The 19,951-nt window shown below is 40.5% G+C and overlaps 1 protein-coding gene across 9 annotated transcripts in view; it reads right to left on the bottom strand.

Moving 5' to 3' along the window:
* ST7 (suppression of tumorigenicity 7) overlaps nt 1–19,951 on the bottom strand; it is a 311,491-nt gene that overhangs the window by 72,239 nt on the left and 219,301 nt on the right. For all 9 annotated transcript variants that reach the window (XM_080665997.1, XM_080666004.1, XM_080665996.1 and 6 more), the window contains one exon: nt 2,799–2,913. In XM_080665997.1, the coding sequence (XP_080522123.1) occupies nt 2,799–2,913 (115 nt within the window). The remainder of the gene's footprint in view (nt 1–2,798; nt 2,914–19,951) is intronic.

Genomic DNA, 19,951 nt, shown 5'->3' with positions numbered 1-19,951 from the left:
AGCCCCATTGAAGAAAGTTCTGCTCCATAGGGGTGTCTCCTGCACAGCAGCTCTTCCACTGTAGTCACAGCAGTTCCTCACAGCCAACTGGCCTGGAGGTCAACTCCTCCCAATGATACCAACAGCAAAAAAAGGCTCAACTACAAGACTGTACACACAGCCCATACAGGGGCATACCTAGAGTACTCAGCTCAGGTGACTGGGGAGGCTGAGCCACTGGGCCCTACAGGATACCTACTACATAAGGCCACTCTACCAATTCCAGGAGACAAAGCAGCTCTACCTAATACACAGAAACAAACACAGGAAAGCAGCCAAAATGCAGAGACAAAGAAACAAGTCACAAATTAAAGAGATGGAAGCAAGCAAACTACTGGATACAAAGTTCAAAACCATGGTTATAAGGTTACTCAAGGATCTTAATGATAGCCTCAACAGACTTAATGAGAGCTTCAAGGGACTCAATGGGAGCTTCAAGGGACTTAGTGATACTTTCAAGGATCTTAGTGTGAATTTCAAAGACATGAAAAAAGGACCAATCAGAAATTAAGCATACACTAACTGAAATAAAGAATAATTTACAAGGATTAAACAGTAGAGTAGAGGATTCCAGGAATCACATCAATGATTTGGAATATGAGGAAGCAAAAACACCCAATCAGAAGAACAAAAAGAAAAAGGAATCCAAAAATATGAAGATAGTGTAAGGAGCCTCTGGGATAACTTCAAGCGTACCAACATTCACATTATGGGAGTGCAAGAAGGAGAAGAGAGAGAGCAAGATATTGAAAACCTATTTGAAGAAATAATGACAGAAAACTTCCCCTACCTGGTCAAAAAAAATAGACTTACAAGTCCAGGAAGCACAAAGAGTCCCAAACAAGAGAAACCCAAAGAGGCCCAAACAAAGACACATCATAATTAAAATGATAAGGACTAAAGACAAAGAGAGAATCTTAAAAGCAACAAGATAAAAGCAGTTACAAGGGAGCGCCCATATCACTGTCAGTTGATTTCTCAACAGAAACTTTGCAGACCAGAAGGGAGTATAAGAAATATTCAAAGTGATGAATAGCAAGGACCTACAACCAAGATTACTATGCCCAGCAAAGCTATCATTTAGAAAGGAAGGTCAGATAAAGAGCTTCACAGACAAGAGAAAGATAAAGGAGTTCATCACCACCAAACCAGTATTACATGAAATGTTGAAGGGTATTCTTTAAGAAGAGAAAGAAGAAGAAGGAAAAAATAAATTAAAAATATGAACAATAAAATATCGAATACGTATCTATTAACAATTGAATCTAAAAATCAAAATAAACTAATAAGAAATCTAATGACAAACTAAACTGGTGAATAAAATAGAATCAGAGGAATGGAAACATGGAACAGATGACGAATCTCAGAGGGAAGGGGAGATTAAACCAAAGATCTTATATGCATACTAGAGGCTCAGTGCACAAAATTTGTGCACTTGGGTGGGGGGGGGGTCCCTCAGCCCAGATTGCAAGAGGGCACAGGCCAGGCCAAGGGACCCCACCAGTGCACGATCAGGGCTGGGGAGGGACGCGGGAGGTTGGCCAGCTGGGGAGGGACCATGGGAGGGCCACAGGGCGTGTCTGGCTTGTCTCATTCAGTCCCAATCAGCTGGACCCCAGCAGCAAGCTAACCTTATGGGTTGGAGCATCTGCCCCCTGGTGGTCAGTGCACATCATAGCGAGTGGTTGAGCAGCTTTAGCATATCGTTAGCATATTACACTTTGATTGGTTGAATGGACGACCGGACGAACAGACACTTAGCATATTAGGCTTTTATTATATAGGATATGCATTACTTATGGACACAGACAATAGGGTGGTGAAGGCCTGGGGCAGGGTGGAAACTGGGTGGAGGAGGGCAATGGGGGAAAAATGGGGACATCTGTAATATTCTCAATAATAAAGATTTAAAAAAAAAAAGAACAGGCAAAATGGAATAAGCTCATGGATGGTAACCAGAACAGCTAAGGGACTTCAAAGTCCCTCATGTGAAGAAATGGGGGTTTCCGCTAATAAGGAGAAGACCTGGTATGAAGGGGACATAATTTTATCTTCAAATATTTACTGAGTTGTCACAAGAGCTATAGCAAGGGCTCAACATGACCAACAGGTAGTGATCACAGTCAACTAATGTGGGGGTCATAACAGGAGCTTCAGCAGTCAGCACTATCCCAGTAGGGTATGTGCTGCCTACAGAGGTGCTGAGTGTTTTCTGGCCATGGAGGTAATAAAGCAGAACATTGACAGGAAGAGTGTGAGGGGAATCTGCTGGGAGGGAAGGAGAGGATGTGGCACAGGACACTCAACATTTCTGGCCCCCACTAACCATTAAATTGTAAGATTCTATAAATGCCATCATAAAACTGTTAAAAATTCTCTAAGAGGGTAGTTAACAAAATGCTGTGCTATTTGAAATGATCCTTCCAACCTAATCTTTTTTTAATCCTCATCTGAGGACATGCTTAAAGAGAGGGAGAGAGAGGGAGATGGAGAAAGAGAGAAAGAGAAAGAGAAAAAGAAAGAGAAAGAGACACCGATGTGAGAGAGAAACATCAACTGGTTGCCTTCCGTATGTCCCCTGACCAGGGATTGAACCACAACCCAGGTATGTGCCCTGACCAGGAAATAGAACCAGCAACCTTTTGGTGCACAGGACAATGCTCAACCAATTGAGTCACTCCAGCCAGGCCAATCTAATCACTTAAATACATCACAAAGAGGAATACTCAAGTAGATTTTAAAAAAAACCAAGGACTTACCATCATACTTTGCTAAAACTGCCTGAACATCAGCATATGCTTGTAGCTCCAGAAGGGCCTCTAAAAGGTTTTCGTGGATGTTGAACATGCTTAGCAAGGGGAACTCCTTCATTAACTAGGAAAGAAAAAAACAAAGAATAATTAATATATCCGTCTCATTTTTAAAAGTATAACTAACACTGAATTGTAATATATTTATGTAATATAAATGTATAATGTAATTTTTAGAAGTATAGTTAATACTGCATTATATGCATTCACACATTATTATTCTGTAAAGCATTAAATGCTTAAATTTTTTCGTGTTATTTTGGGAAAATGACAACTTTGAATTTGTGACACTCTAAGATGGGAGAAAATTCAAAAGAGTGGGGGTTTCATAAAAACTGAGAAAGATGCTTAGAGGTAGTGCTCAGTAATGCTGAAATACCAGAGGGACCCAATAAAGTGAAGGTTGAAAACTATCTCTCAGGTGTTAATATATAAACCTATCAAGAACAGTTTGTATGGAAGCCAGAGAACAGAAGGGGAAGCAAGCAGGCACTACTCTTTCGAGTGGAGCGGCCTGGTGACAAAGGAGAAAATGTAGGAAAATAACCAAGGTGATAATGGACTGAGAAAATATGTAATTAGTGACAGGGAGTGGTAGTAAAGGAAGTGGATGTTCAGCAGTCCTACCTCAATAAAACAAAAGTCATGATCATTTTCTGAGACTGAGGGAACAGGTGGCAGGGAGAAAGTTGAAAGATGGGGGTGAAAGATGGGGGGCAGAACAGTCACAAAGGGGAGAACTGCTTAAGGAAATACTCAAGCATTCCTAAGGTTATCTTGAGGGCCTAAAAAATTGGAGACGATGAATTTATAGAGGGTACAATGGGCATAATTGTCAAGTTTTAGCTGCCAGCTACCCAGGATCAGTAGCAAAGATGACAGATGAGTTGGGCTGAAACTAGGCACACTGATTTAGATTTAATGAAAAGTCAAGGGCAAGAGTTCACAAGAATGGTGAAAGAATAATAAAAGGAATGGTCTAAAGGTTCTAGGCCAGTGGTCGGCAAACTCATTAGTCAACAGAGCGGCAAACCGCGGCTCGCGAGCCGCAGTTTGCTGACCACTGTTCTAGGCAGAATGGCCGGAAGAAAGGTCCAATGAGAGCTAAAAATAGTATATTGAACCTCACTGGAAAACAAAGAGAAATGAGAAAGGACAAAGATTTCAGAGTAAAATCTTAAAGAAAAATAAATCTCATCTTATGGGGAAAATAACCCTTTCTTTATAAAGAAAAAAATATATAAATGTGTATGTATATATCCTCTATTTTATCTCCTACATGAATAACTATTTTATTATAACACAATGACCTGTAAAAAAAGTGATAACTTTTTGACATCAACATTGTTAAAGCAATTGTGCTGAGAGAATACTCAAAAATAGACTAATTCACCCATAAGCAAGAAACCAGTGGGCACAGTGCATTGTCTATGCACTTCTTACATTAGAAACATTTGCCATCTTGTGTGTTTTTTAAGCCAAGAATAATTTAGCATATCTCTAAAAATAATTTTCTGCAGCCCCAACGAGCATTACATTACCAACGAAAAACACCTATCAAAATGATTATGCATTCAATAAGACTGTCTGAAGCCCCTAGAGACAGCGTGCTATGTTTTTATTGCTAGTAAGGAAATGAATAAGACTATCATACATTGTTGATGTTCTGTAACCAATAAAAGTATTTCTTGTTCTGGTTCACTTTGATTCTGGTTGGCATCACCCTTTGATTTTTTTTCTCTTTCTAATTAAAGCTTGTTAGGATTAAAGCTCTCCGTCATTCAGCATTTGGCAATACAATAAAAATATTCTCTAAACTGTAACATCTAAACATTTACAATTTTTTTTACTAATAACTCAGGTCAAAGTTCAAGGACACAGTCATATTCTGCAATTTTAAAACTGCAATTCCAAATATTAGTATGCTGAAGCTTAAAAACTGAGAGGAGTCTTATTAAAATCCAATGAGCCTGTATGAACCAACATGGGGGCCTTGGCTTGCGGAAACAGAACTTGAAGTAAGGTCAGAGGAGCTTGGGCAGTAGAGCTTTCATTGGAAGTTTGGACAGAGTATATCATGTCAAAAAAATCACCAATAAAAGGACTTTCATCATGGCAAACAGCAAATGTTAGAGAGGTAATTGAAGTCATATGACAATTTGGAAATCTAGCTTTGCTTGTTTAAAATGAACAAAAAGAAAAAGTGATCTTTCCGCTGCCTCCCCTCACTCCAGCTATCGCCTTGTCCTCTCTCGCCCTTCACAAGCTTACTTAGAAAAAGCCATGAGCATTACTCCCCAGCTCCCTTTACTCCTCACCACATAGCTACAACCTGGATTCCAGCCCACAATTCCTCTGAATCTGTTCATCCCACGTGGAGAGGTGACTTAAATTGCTCCCGTGGATACCCTCCCATACTCTTCCTGCTTAACCTCTGCAACATTTGACAGCTTGATGACTTTTTCCTTGAAACTCTTGTCTCCCTTGGCTTCCTCAGCACCATTCTCTTCTGGCTTTCTTCTGACCTATCTCCCAGCTCCCTCTCCACTTCCCACTAGTCTGCTACTTAGGAGTAAGTAGTCTCCCTGTTGTGTCCCAAGTACTCTTCTCATGAACACCCTGATTGCTAGGACTACTCTCGTGTCCAGAGTCTCAATACAACCATCTTTGTGGGGATGGCTCCCCCATCCTCACATCCTCTCTGACCTCGCTCCTAAGTGATTATATTAGGTCAGTCTATAAACGATCTCCCTGACAGTTTTACCTGATACACCTAATGCAGGCTCATAAATTCCTCCTCCCCAAGCCAACCCCTCAAAGCTGCTCTTCCCCTTGGTATTTCCTATGGTGGAGAATAGAACCATTAGCGCCCATTGCCCTCCTCACCCTACCCACTACAGTCACCTTAGAGGTCCCGAAACCCCCAAATTAATATGTAAAAACTGCCAATAGATTCACAGAAAGCTGTTATGCAAACAAACAATAAATAAGCAAACATGACGGTCAGAATCATTAGCATCTCCTCTTTTCTTGGGCCTTGCTGCTAATACCTTAGGTTATGTCCTCATACTTGGCCTAAATTGCTCTGCTTGCCTCTGGATCACCTCTTTCCAATCCACCCTGCACATTGCTGTCATAACACTTTTCAAACATACAGTGGAGTCCATCATGCCCCTGCTTAAAAGGCCACCATGGGCATGGCTGGACCTACCCCAAGGAAAGAGGCACATGTGAATACAAGTTACAAATAAGGCTGCTTATCACAACATTATTTATAACTAGAGGCCCGATGCACGAAATTCGTGCAAGAGTAGGCCTTCCTTCCCCAGGCTGCCAGCACCAGCTTCCCTCTGGCACCCAGGCCCTGGGCTTCTCTCCAGCCACCAGCACCTGGGACCCAGGCTTCCCTCCTAGCCCCAGCTTCATCTGGAAGGACATCCGGTCTAATTAGCATATTACGCTTTTATTATTATAGATAGTGAACAATGCAAGCAACTTAAATTTTATTCCATTATGAGGCATTTAAGTGTAAGACATAGTCATCTTTTGGGCCATTATATGTAGTCCTTAGTAATTAAATTCTCAAATAAGTTTTAATGGCATGGCCTGGGAAATGCTGACATACAAAGTTACATTAGAAAAAGCAGGATGCAGACTATATTTTGCAATAAGATCATGCTTTCTTTCTATATCTGTACATAGAAACACACTTGGTAAGAAATGAGCCAAATGTTTTAACAGGGCTTATTTCTGGTTAGTGAGATTAAAGGTGAGTTTTATTTCTTCCTTCATATTTTCCATATGTTCTAGGATTTTTAAAGGAGTATATGTACATTCTATAATCTGGGGAGGAAAGACTACGTATAAGAATACTGGCTTCTCATCAAATTCAGGATATAAAATGCTTAGCCTGGCAAACACAGCCCCTTATGACAAGACCTTGCCCACTGCACCAGCCTCATGTGTAGCCACTTTACTGTCTACACACCACGCTCCCACCACAGAACAGCTTTTGGTTCCTTAAACAGGCCACATTCACTGGTGTTTCTACCCACACTCCCTCTCCGCCTGGGTGCTCTCCCTTCTGCCTCCTTGGTCTATCTGGCCAGGTCCTCAACATCCAGAACCCTTATCTGCCCTTTGACTCCTGGCCTCTTGCCTCCATCTGCCAGGTTAAGTACTCCTGCCCCAAATTCCCAGAGTCCTGGTCACCATGGTCTATTGCTCCATCCTCCCCTAAGCCTGGGACAAGTGAGAGAGCAGGACCTCTTTCTTAGCAATAGACTCTTGGTTACTAACTGACCCATCATAGATGCTCAACACATATTTCATGAATAGAATGCTTTTTAAAGTTCCTTCCTTTGGGGTACATACTATATGTGTGCTGCCACAGGGCCACTTCAGGCCTTTGGGTTATATATCCCTGAACTTGTTCCTCTACCCTTTAAAATCTTCCAATGACCTTCCACTATCTACACCTTGGAAAAGGTCCAGCTAGAACCGTAAGCTTTGACTAAATGGAAGGAAGAATTTTCTTACACTGAGAGCTGTCTGAAATGGACTAGATGGTCTAGAGAAGGCTCCCTCACTGGAACTACTCATAAAGAGAGAAGCCAGTCACTAAACAGGGATGCTCAAAAAAAAGACCCCAGATGTTTCCAGTTCAGTAATTCCAGGGGACATTTCCCCAGCTCCTGAGCTTAACTCTCAGGCCCTCCCTAGCTCAGCACCACACCCCTCTTGCCTCTCCTTTCTTCTACAGGATTAAAACTGTAGCCTTGTCAGACTAGACCAGTGGTCGGCAAACTGCGGCTTGTGAGCCGCGGTTTGCCGCTCTGTTGACTAATGAGTTTGCCGACCACTGGGATAGGGGCTTAATCACAAGGAACAACAACAGCCTGTAATTATTGGAATCGAGAGTCTAGGTCAGTGGTCAGCAAACTCGTTAGTCAACAGAGCAGCAAACCGCAGCTTCCGAGCCACATGTGGCTCGCGAGCCACAGTTTGCTGACCACTAGACTAGACTATTACCCACCATTCCCGAATTCTTTCTCCAGTTACTAGCCACTATGTTTTTGCTCAATCTGTTCTCACCACCTGGAATACCTTTTCCCTTCATTTTCAAGGCAGCCTGTCAAAATCACCCAACCCTCCAAAGCCCAGATCAAATGCCACCTCCTAAAGTCACAGAAAGTGAGAGCCAGCAGAGCCCATGGAGGTCATCCAAACACCCTCCTCAGTTTACAGACTAGGCCCCTCCCATGTCCACCCCACCAAAAACAATGAAGTCTGAAAATTTAAGTGATTCAGCCAAAATTAGTTACAGGACTATGATTCAAATCCAGTCATCAGTAGTGATGCCAAATTTCAGCACATCAGAACCCAGTCTCTGGCCTGCCAAGTCCTGGAGAACTAAACCATTTTGCTTATGCTTCTCTGCTACACTTACTTATCTGCTTTGTATAGTGTTTATAAGACTACTAGAGGCCCAGTGCATGAAATTCGTGCACGGGGGGGTGTCCCTCAGCCCAGCCTGCACCCTCTCCAATCTGGGACCCCTCGGGGGATGTCCGACTGTCCGTTTAGGCCCTACCAGGATCGGGCCTAAACAGGCAGTCGGACATCCCTTTCACAATCCAGGACTGCTGGCTCCCAACTGCTTGCCTGCCTGCCTTCCTGATTGCCCCTAACCGCTTCTGCCTGCCAGCCTGATCACCCCCTAACCACTCCCCTGCCAGCCTGATTGATGCCTAACTGCCCTCGCCTGCAGGCCTGGTACCCCCCAACTGCTCTCCCCTGCAGGCCTGGGTCCCCCCCAACTGCCCTTTCCTGCAGGCCCTGTAGCACCCAACTTCCCTCCTCTGCCGGCCTGGTCACCCCCAACTGCCCTCCCCTGCAGGCTTGATCGACCCCAACTGCCCTCCCTTGCAGGCCTGGTCCCTCCCAACTGCCCTCCCCTGCTGGCCACCTTGTGGCGGCCATCTTTGACCACATGGGGGCAGCCATCTTGTGTGTTGGAGTAATGGTCAATTTGTATATTACTCTTTTATTAGATAGGATAGAGGCCTGGTGCACGGGTCGGGGCCAGCTGGTTTGCCCTGAATGGTGTCCTGGATCAGGGTGGGGGTTCCCTTGGGGCATGGGGTGGCCTGGGCAAGGGGCCGGTGGTGGTTTGCAGGCCTGCCACGCCCCCCAGTGACCCAAGCAGAGGCCCTGGTATCTGGGATTTATTTACCTTCTATAATTGAAACTTTGTAGCCTTCAGCAGAGGCCAGGGCAGGCCAGGAACTTGGCTTCCTCCATCGCCGGGGAAACCCAAGCCTCCTGCTTGCTCTGTGGCCGCAGCCATTTTTGTTGGGATTTATTTATCTTCAATAATTGAAACTTTGTAGCCTTCAGCGGAGGCCTGGGCCGGCCAGGGTGTGCAGGAAGCTTGGCTTCCTCCATCGCTGGGGGCAACCCTAGCCTCCTGCTCGCTCTGTGGCCACAGCCATCGTGGTTGGGTTAATTTGCATACTCACTCCTGATTGGCTGGTGGGCGTGGCTTGTGGGTGTAGCAGAGGTATGTTCAATTTGCATATTACTCTTTTATTAGATAGGATATGAAGACAGCTGAGGAAAAAGCCCTATAGTTGGAGTTATTCCTGCCACTTACCACTTGTGACCCTTTGTACAAATAATTTAACTTCTCTGAACCTTGCTTTCTTCATCTCCTGGATCTCAGTTCATATGGCATCTTTTCAGACTCTCTCTACCACCCACCCTACCTAACAGCATCACCCCACTCACCATTTTCCATTGTTTCCATCACTTTCTGAAATCATCTTGTTTTATGTTGCTTAATATTAGGTAATATAATAAGCAAAATAAAAAAGAATTAAAAAGAGTGATAGCAGGTAACACTATTATTACAGGGGTCAGCAAATTTTTTTCTTTAAAAAGCCAGAGAGTAAATATTTTGGGCTTTGCAAGCCATATGGTCTGTTTTGCAGCTATTCAGATCTGACATTGTAGCATGAACGCAGCCATGAACAATACATAACTGAGAGAGTGAGACTATGTTCTAATAAAACGTTACTTCACAAACAGGCAGGAACCCAGATTTGGCTTGCAGGCCTTAGTCTGCCAACTTCTGGTTAACAGGATAATTTTTTAAAGGGAGTTTTATAAAAAGTTTCATAGTGATATTATATTTGAAAAACATAGCATCCCTTATACGCATTTGGTTTGGCACTCCAAGGCAAAACTGAGAAAGAGTTACCCTCTAACCCAACACTTCTCCAGTTCTCTTCCTAGAGACACTCCCACGGGCTTCTGAAGGGACATACTGGGGCAGCCACCCAACATGGGGAGCACTGCCACAGACAGTGGGATGGATGATCAATGAGGTATACTCGTATGACAAAAGCCAGCCACTTAGCAGGCAAAAGGACTAAGCTAAGCTTTGTATACCTTAATGTGAACAAATATCAAGCAGTTTTGAGTGGGAAAAAAACACTATAGAGAAATACATTGTAGAATGTGATCAAATTTAATTAAATTTTAAAGCGCACACAAAACAATTTTACATATCATTTATGAGTATTTATTGTAGAAACGTATGAAAACAAACTAAACACACCAACCTGCTGGTACCTCAAGGGAAGTGAATGGTGAGTGGTGGTCACATGGGGGCTATGGCTTTATATTGTTTGATTTCTTTTCAGTAAAGAAGGTGAACATGACAAAAATTTTATTTAAGTTATTTTTATTTATTATTAATTCTGGGTAGTGAGGCTATTTTTAATATGTTATTTTTATATATATTTTAAAAGTTACTTCCTGAAACATAGGGAGTTCATTAAATGTACTTTTCATTTGTAATTCCTCAAGTCATGAAGAGTTCAATTTCTCATCACTTTTTTATTTGTTTTCCTATTTTCTAAATGCCTTGAGACAAAATTCTTTTTTCCTTTGGGGCTTTGACTCTGTAGCTCCTTAAAGTATTGCTGGAGTCTAAAAAAGATCCAAGTCTGACTAAACAACATTTAGAGAATTTCCTCAAAAAATAATTTGATCTAATAGATTTTAATACACTTGCACTTGAATTCTGTAATGATATCAAGATAATAATTGCTAATTTCAGGTGCACTACAGCCTAGCCACTCCTTAATTCTTCTCCATCTGAGTTCCAGAGAGCAGGTCCACTGACACATGTGGTGTGAGGAATTATAAGAACTATTATTTCACCTTGAAGGAACCTTTAGAGTTAAACGGACTATAAGGTAAGTTCCTTCCCTCTCTATGCCTTCGCATTGGGGTTAGGGTTAAGCTTAGACAACATGACTTAATAAGAAACCTCTTCTGTCATAAAGTTCCTTCCTGATTCTCTCCAGAACCACTTCAAAGATTCCCAATGGCACAGCGTTTTCAAAATAAAAGAGAAGGCATTGGGGCAGCTGGAGAGGTGGCACATGCAGGAGTCCAGAGCACCACCGCCTTTGGGATCAGATAGATGTGAGTTCACATCCAGGGACAGTGGAGTTTCTTAGCACCAGGTGAACTGATTTTTCTTATCTGCAAACAAGGAAAACTCCCAGCTCACAGTGCACCCAGATATAATGTGGGGGCTTCATAAAGGGGGGGCCAATATTCTTACACAACATTCATATAGGTATTCTACATTTTCAAAATGCTATTTGTTTGTTTTTCTCTGTGCAACCAGTTAGTTCCCTTTTTAGTTTTGGTTGTATAGTATAGCATATTTCAATTTATTTATTTATGCTAAAATAACACATAAAATGCCTTGGTGACATAATTGGCCTTTCTACTAAGGAACTTGAATGAAGGCATATGATAAATATAAACGTCTGTTTTCTATAAGCCAAGTCATTCTAAATATATGTTTAAACTCATTCACTATCTAGCATAGTTCTGTTTATTTATTGCCAGCTATCTTCTCCACACTGGTAATTGCTTTCTCCTAGCAGTAAGAAAATTATATGCCCATTTGTCTAAATATTACAGTTCACATATAACGAAACACTATGATTCCTTTAATACCTATGGGGAAGAACATGGGATGGGCCAAGGATAGAATTTCAGTTTCAATTTTACATCATCTGGCTATTGTCAGTTCAAGTTTATTTCAATGGGAGAATTTGAGGCACTTCTGAGGTTAACATTTATGAGCTCAATTTTTTTTTTTTGTTAAGGAGAATTAATTCACTGGTTTTGAAATACTCTACGGACATAATTTAGAACTATAGTATGCATGCTTTTTCTCAGCTGACTTACAGGATAAAAACAACTGTTTAAACCTTTCACGTTTGATTTGTATCTATTTAAACATTTTATTAGTTTAGCTGTTCATGCATTGTTCCTTGAGTGAAGAAAGCAATGTAAAAATTTTTACATATTTTAAGGAAGGGGTAATTAAAAGAGATCCTCAGCCAGATTCCTACTGAGGTCAGTGCAAGCTTAGCCTAATTAAGTGCATAGAATTTGGCCTGTGTTTTATTCAAACAGCAGATACTATTTTGTTACAGTTGTAAGCTTGACATTATTTAATTATAGTTCAAATAAAATTATAAACACAATAGAAAAGACACTCTGTATTGCATGGTATTATTTTGGCAGTGGTTTTTACTGACACTAAGGGCCATGAAAGGAAAGAAGGAATTGTTTACCCGAATCCTCAAAGCCCATGAGAGTTCCATTTACACAGACCACTATAAAATGCAGTCCTGAGAGGCTTAAGCATATATTAATAAGAAAATGTCATTTTTCAGAGCTAACTTAAACGAAAATAATAAGCTACATCTATTGAAAAGTAATATGATCTACTAGATGGACAGTTAGTTAAATCACAAGTTAACTAGTTCTTCACTGAACTGAGCACGTGAGGTAAATACATCCATCACTGAGAACTAACAGTTGTAGGCACTACAATGAGTCAATGACAGCATTGCTTGAAGAATCAAAGGGCTGGAAGCTTACCTAAATAATCACCTACTTTTCCTGTCAAAATTATGCTCATTTCATTCCAGAAAGGGAAATTTTTCTTGAAAAATTCTAGTGAACGAGACACGTTTTGCATTTATACAGATTCTGTGTAAATATATTTTCACTGTAAAATGAGGTTCCTCTTCTATTTGGTACCAAATCAATTCTTTAATCAGTTTATCTGTTCCTAGTCAGATAAAACAAGCACAACCCCCATCAGAACTGAGAAATCTTCAAAGATTCTCTTTAACCTCTACCATCCTCAGGGACAATTCTTTACCTCATTTCAAGATGTCAAAAACTTTCCTCTCCTAAAGCAAGGGTCTCATAGCACCACTGTTTTTTCTGTTATTATATGTCGGTACAATTTCCCCAACTCTAAATTGCAGCTTCCAGAAACTCTAGGGTGAAGGTGGAGAAGAGGTCAGGGAAGAAGTCAGCCTCATTCTGTCTTGGGGAATAGGATGATTTATACCCTCCTCAAAACTGACAGGTAATACTTTGAGTATAATATTTGCTTTATCACCTTAAAAAGCTTCAACTGGGGCTGTGCTCTAGCCCTGAGATCGTGAACAAATTGAAAATTCGTTGCATTTCAAATGGCCTGGACCCTGGATGGTAATGGAACACACAACAATAAGCACCCTTCCCTCTGTGGTGACATGGCGTTGCTCTCCGGTTCTCGAAGTCGCCTCAATCAGCAGAGGCTGAACATACCAGCTAACAATTACTGTCAGAAGGCCTTTTATGCCCAAACTACAGTAACTGTGTTTGGTATACACCCTCCCACATTCACATGAGTTATGGTAATTCTATTAAAAAAATTAACTCATTTGGTTATCCGGGGCACAGTCAATAAATGCTCACCCTGGCAGGCATTTCACAATAGGGTCATGCTAAAAGTTAAGTATTATGAAATAAGCTTTAAGAGCAACAGGCAGTTCAGTACTTTTTCGACCTTTGACATTCATCCCGACACTGTTCTGTAATCCTTTGCCTTCCAATATTCTCTTTCCTCCCCGAGTCTTTCCGTTGAACCTCCCAGAACCCAACTCTGTGATAAACAATTCACTGACACACCCATAAGCTATTTACAGAACACAAGTCTGAGTTCACTGATTGTGCTGTCTCTTAAATTCACCCACAAAACTTGTGCCTGCCAGGCAAGATGCAGGGCAGTTCTCCAAGCAAGTCCAAACACTTACTGCTCAGCGCTTGGGAGGCAGTTCCTTCTCTCTGAGGCTCATGCCATAATGTTCCAACACCTGCCACCATCCCTTGACCATGTTTTCTACCAAGTAACAGATCTACATAGCAGTGACAGCTTTATATAGTCTTACTCTTTAACCTCAAGTGCTACCCTCACTGTAGATGGTCACAGTCCATGTAAACATCCCATCTGATATCCTAGATTCTTGATTGTCTTAGTGTCTCAAAGCAAAACACTGTCCCTCAGCTACAACAAAGTAACCCAAGGACCAAGACAAACCCTGGACCTTGACATCTAGACATGTTCCATCTAAAATACACAACTCTCTGACCATAATGTACCAACCTCCAACTATCTTACATCACTACTCCCACTAAACTTCCTCTGTAGCTACACTAAGACCACCAGTGTCTTCTCCTTTCCACTTATTTTTGTCTTTCTCTCTCTCAGGCCACTTCTACTACTCTCAATTTTTTTGGTTCATTCAGCTTCCATGATATCACATTTTCTTGGTGTTCCTCCTACCTTTCCTACTGCTCCTTCTCAAAGCCACCAGATGTTTCTCATCTACCCAGCCTGTCAGTGTTGGAGCCACTGGGGATCACTTCCTAACCTTCCTTCTTCTGTATCTACATCTCTATATACATGATCTCACTCAACACCATGACATTAAACCCTACACATATACTGATAACTCCCAAACTCCTCACCCCTGAGTTCTAAACACATGTCCAAGTATTTTTATGAAATCTCCACCTCAAGATAAAATAGGCATCTCAAACATGATGGCCAAAACAGAATCCCTGCTTTACAATGAAAACCTGCTCCCTCCTTGTTGTTCTCCTTTTCAAAAACGGTATGACCATCGCCAAGAAGCTTAAGCAAGAAACCAGTGGACTCTTAGGTTTCCTTGATTATATAATTTCTTTCTTTATTTTGTTTTTTTTAATATTATGTATTTTTATTTTTTAAATTTATCTTTATTGTTGAAAGTATTGCAGATGATCCCTTTATTTGTTTGTTTGTTTGTTTTTCCACCAAAGACTCCCCCCAACCCCACACCCAATCCTCCCAGGTCTTAATCACTCTATTGTCTGTGTCCATGGGGTATGCCTATCTACATACATAAAAAATAGAGAAATATGCTAATTAACCGGGATCCCGTAACGGGTCGACCGGATGGGAGGAGGTTATGCGCAGTGCTGGTGGAGGGCCTGATCAGCAGTGGCCACGGCTGCTGTGGGGCCCAGGGAGCAAGGCAGGGCCAGACCCACAACTCAAGGGTGGGCGGCGCCACACGATTTCAAATTGCATGCTGGGCTCCTAGTATGCATGTAAGTTTCCCAGTTAATTCATGCCCACCCACCAACCCCCACCTTCCCTCTGAAGTTCATCAGCCTGTTAAATGTTTCTACCTCTCTAGATCTATTTTGTTCATCAGTTTATTTTGCTCATTAGATTCCACATGAGTGTGATCATGTGATACTTATCTTTCTCCAACTGGCTTATTTCATTTAACATAATACTCACCATGTCCATCCATGCGGTTGCAAATGGTAAGATTCTTTCATTTTTACAGCTACGTAGTATTCCATTGTATAAATGTACCACTGTTTTATTTTTATCCAATCATCTATTGATGGGCACTTAGGCTGTTTCCAGATCTTAGCTATTGTAAATTGAGCTGCTATGAACATAGGGGTGCATATATTCTTTCTGATTGGTGTTTCTGATTTCTTAGGATATATTCCTAGAAGTGGGATTACTGGGTCAAATGGGAGTTCCATTTTTAATTTTTTGAAGGAACACCATATTTTTTTCTACAGTGGCTGCTCCAATCTGCATTCCCACCAGCCATGTACTAGGGTTCCCTTTTCTCCACATCCTCACCAACACTTGTCATTTGATGATTTGTTGATGATAGCCATTCTAACAGGTGAGGATGTTTTAAACCTCATTGTTGTTTTAATATGCATCTCTCTGATGATTAGTGACTTTGAGCATTTTTCATATGTCTTTTGCCTTCTGTATGTCCACTTTGGAGAAGTGTCTATTTAGGACCTTTGCCCAGTTTTTAATTAGATTGTCTTCCTTTTGTTAAGTTCTGTGAGTTCCTTTTATACATTGGAAATTAACCCCTTATTGAATGTATCATTGGCAAATGTGTTTTCCCATTCAGTGGGCTCTTTTTTCATTTTGTTGATGGTTTGTTTTGCTATGCAAAAGCTTTTTATTTTTACATAGTCCCATCTGTTTATTTTCTCCTTAGTTTCCTTTGCCCTAGGACAGTGGTCGGCAAACTGGCTCGCGAGCCTGCCTCGGTTTGCCACTCTGTTGACTAATGAGTTTGCCGACCACTGGGATAGGGGCTTAATCACAAGGAACAACAACAGACTGTAATTACTGGAATCGAGAGTCTAGATCAGTGGTCGGCAAACTCATTAGTCAACAGAGCAGCAAACCGCGGCTCGCGAGCCACATGTGGCTCACAAGCTGCAGTTTGCCGACCACTGCCCTAGGAGATGTATTGGCAAACATGTTGCTATGAGAGATGTCTTAGCTTTTGCTGCCTGTGGTTTCTTCTAAGATTTTTATGGTTTCATGACTTAAACAATTAAGTCTTTCATACATTTTGAATTTATTCTTGTGTGCAGTATAAGTTGGTGGTCTAGTTTAAATTTTTTCGTGTACCTATCCAATCTTCCCAACACCATTTATTGAAGAGACTGTCATTACTTCATTGTATGCTCTTGTCTCCATGTCCAATATTAATTGAACATAATGGCTTGGGTTGATTTCTGGGTTCTCTGTTCTGTTCCATTGATCTACTAGTATATACCTATTCTGGTGCCAGTACCAGGCTGTTTTGAGTACAGTGGCTTTGTAGTATAACTTGGTATCTGGTATTGTGATTCCTCCAACTTTGTTCTTCTTTCTCAAGATTGATGTGGCTATTTGGTTCCATATAAATTTTTGGAGTGTTTGTTCTAGGTCTGTGAAATATGCTGTTGGTATTTTAATAAGGATTGCATTGAATCTGTAGATTGCTTTGGGTAGTATGGACATTTTAATGATGTTGATTCTACCAATTCATGTACACAGTATATTCTTCAACTTGTTTATATCTTCCTCTATCTCTTTTTTCAATATTCTGTAGTGTTCCAAATACAGGTCTTTTACCTCCTTGGTTAAGTTTATTCCTAAGTATCTTAATTTTTTGTTGCAATGGTAAATGGGATTGGTTTTTTAGTTTCTCTTTCTGTGAGTTCATTATTGGTGTATAAAAATGCCACCCATTTCTGGGGGTTAATTTTGTATCTGGCTACATTGCTGAATTCACTTATTAAATACTAGAGGCCCGATGCACGAATATTTGTGCAAGAATAGGCCTTCCTTCCCCTGGCTACCAGTACCGGCTTCCCTCTGGACCCAGGACCTGGGCTTCCCTCCTCTGGCTGCAAGCAGGCACTTGGGACCCAGGCTGGCTTCCCTTGGGCTGCCCGCAGGCACCCGGGACAATACTGGCTTCCCTCTAGCCCCAGTTTCATCAGGAAGGACATCCAGAATGATATCTGGAAGATGTCTGGTCTAATTAGCATATTATCCTTTTATTATTATAGATAGCAGTTTTTATGAAATCTTTAGGTTTTTCTATGTACAATATCATGCAATCTGCACAGAATGACAGTTTTCCTTACACCTTGTCCGCTCACTATGGCTAGGACTTCCAGTACTATGTTAAGTAAGAGTGGTGAAAGTACACATCCCTGTCTTGTTCCTGTTCTTAGGGAAAATAGTTTTAGTTTTTGCCCATTGAGTATTGTGTTGGCTGTATGTTTGTCATATACGGCCTTTATTATGGTGAGGTATGATCCCTTTATTCCCACTTTCCTGAGAGTTTTTATCATAAAAGGGTATTGGATTTTGTCAAATGCTTTTTCTGCATCAATTAATATAATCATGGATTTTTGTTTTGCAATCTGTTTATGTGATGTATCATATTTATTGATTTGCAAATATCATACCAGACTTTCATCTCCAGAATAAATCCCACTTGATTAGGGTGTATGAACTTTTTAAGATATTGCTGGATCTGATTTGCTAATATTTTGTTCAGGATTTTAACATCTATGTTCATCAGGAATATTGGCCTATAATTCTCTTTCTTTGTAGTGTCTTTATATGGTTTTGGAATTAGGATAATACTGGCCTCATAAAAAAAAAAAAATTTGCAAGTGTTCCTCCCTTTTGAATTCTCTGGAGTAGTTTGAGTAGAGTAGGTGTTAGTTCTTCTTTGAATGTTTGGTAAAACTACCCCATGAAGCTGTCTGGACCAGAGTTTATGTTTGCAGGTAGTTTTTTTTTTTTTTTTTTTTTTTATTACCGCTTCAACAGTAGTTATTGGCCTATTCATGTTTTATGATTCTTCCTGACTGACTTTTGGAAGATTGTATTTTTCTAGGAGTATAAACATTTTGTCCAGGTTGTCCAGTTTGTTGGAATATGGCTATTCATAGACATTTTTACAAACCTTTGTATTTCTATGGGGTGCGTTGTTAACCTCTTCACCTCTTTCATTTGTGATTTATTGGGTCCTCTCTCTGTTTCTTGATGAGTCTGGCTAATGGTTCATCAATCTTGTTTATCTTTTCAAAGAACCAGCTCTTGGTTTTATTATCTTTTGTATTGGTGGAGTGTTTTTTTTAGCCTCTATGTCATTTATTTCCACTGTGATCTTTATTATTTCCTTTCTTCTTTGTACTCTAGGCTTTTCTTATTGTTCTCTTTCTAATTCTTTAAGTTTAGTGTTAGATAGCTCATTAAAATATTTTCTTGTTTTTTGAGGTAGGCCTGTAATGCTTCCCTCTCAGGACTGCTTTCACTGTGTCCCATAGGGTTTGGATTGCTGTGTGTTCATTTTTATTTGTTTCAGGATGTTTTATTTCTTCCTTGATCTCTTTGGTAATCCATTCATTGTTTAATGCTATTTGGCCTCCAGGTGTTTGAATGTTTTTAGTGTTTTTATTGTAGTTGATTTCTAATTTCACGCCATTATGAACCGAGAAGATGCTTGATATGATTTCAGTCTTCTTGAACTTGTAGACTTAGCTTGTGTCCTAAAATGTGGTCTATCTTTGAAAATGTCCCAGGTGCACTTGAGAAGAATGTATATTCTGTAGCTTTGGGGTAAAATGTCAATTAATTCCATCTGATCTAGTGTGTCATTTAGGATTGCTGTTTCCTTCTTGATGTTTTGTCTGGATACTAATACCCAGTGATATTAGTAGGGCGTTAAAGTCCCCTACTATGATTTTATTTTTGTCGATCTCTCCATTAAAATCTTCCAGTTTTTAAAAATATATTTGGATGTTCCAGTATTGAATGCATATATGTTTACTGGAGTTATATCCTCTTGTTTTATCTATCCCTTTACTATTATAAAGTGGCTTTCATTATCTCTTGTTATGGCCTTCACTCTGAAGTCTATTTTGTCAGATATGAGTATTGCTACCCCAGATTTAGTTTCATTTCCATTTGTTCGGAAAGTTTTTTTTTTCCATCCCTTATCATTCTGTGTGAGTCCTTTGTCTTGAGGTGAGTCTCTTATAGACAGCACATATATGGGTAATGTTTTCTTATCCATTCAGCTAACCTATGTATTTTGATTGGAGGATTTAATCCATTTACAATTCAGGTTATTATTAAGTACTTCTTTATTGCCATTCTTATTCTTTATACCTGTGTTCTTCTCTTTCTCTCTACTTCTTCTTACAACACTCCCTTTAGCATTTCTTGCAGTGCTGATGTGGTGTGTTAATAAACTCTTTTAACCTTTTTTTTTTTAATCTACTAAGCTCTTTATTTTACTCTCCATTTTGAATGCTAACCTTGCTGAATATAGTAATCT

This window comes from Plecotus auritus, assembly GCF_963455305.1.
Source record: "Plecotus auritus genome assembly, chromosome: 4".
Classification (NCBI taxonomy): Eukaryota; Metazoa; Chordata; class Mammalia; order Chiroptera; family Vespertilionidae; genus Plecotus; species Plecotus auritus.
The sequence above is the reverse complement of the archived record's forward strand: the minus strand, read 5'-3'. Positions and strand labels throughout refer to the sequence as shown.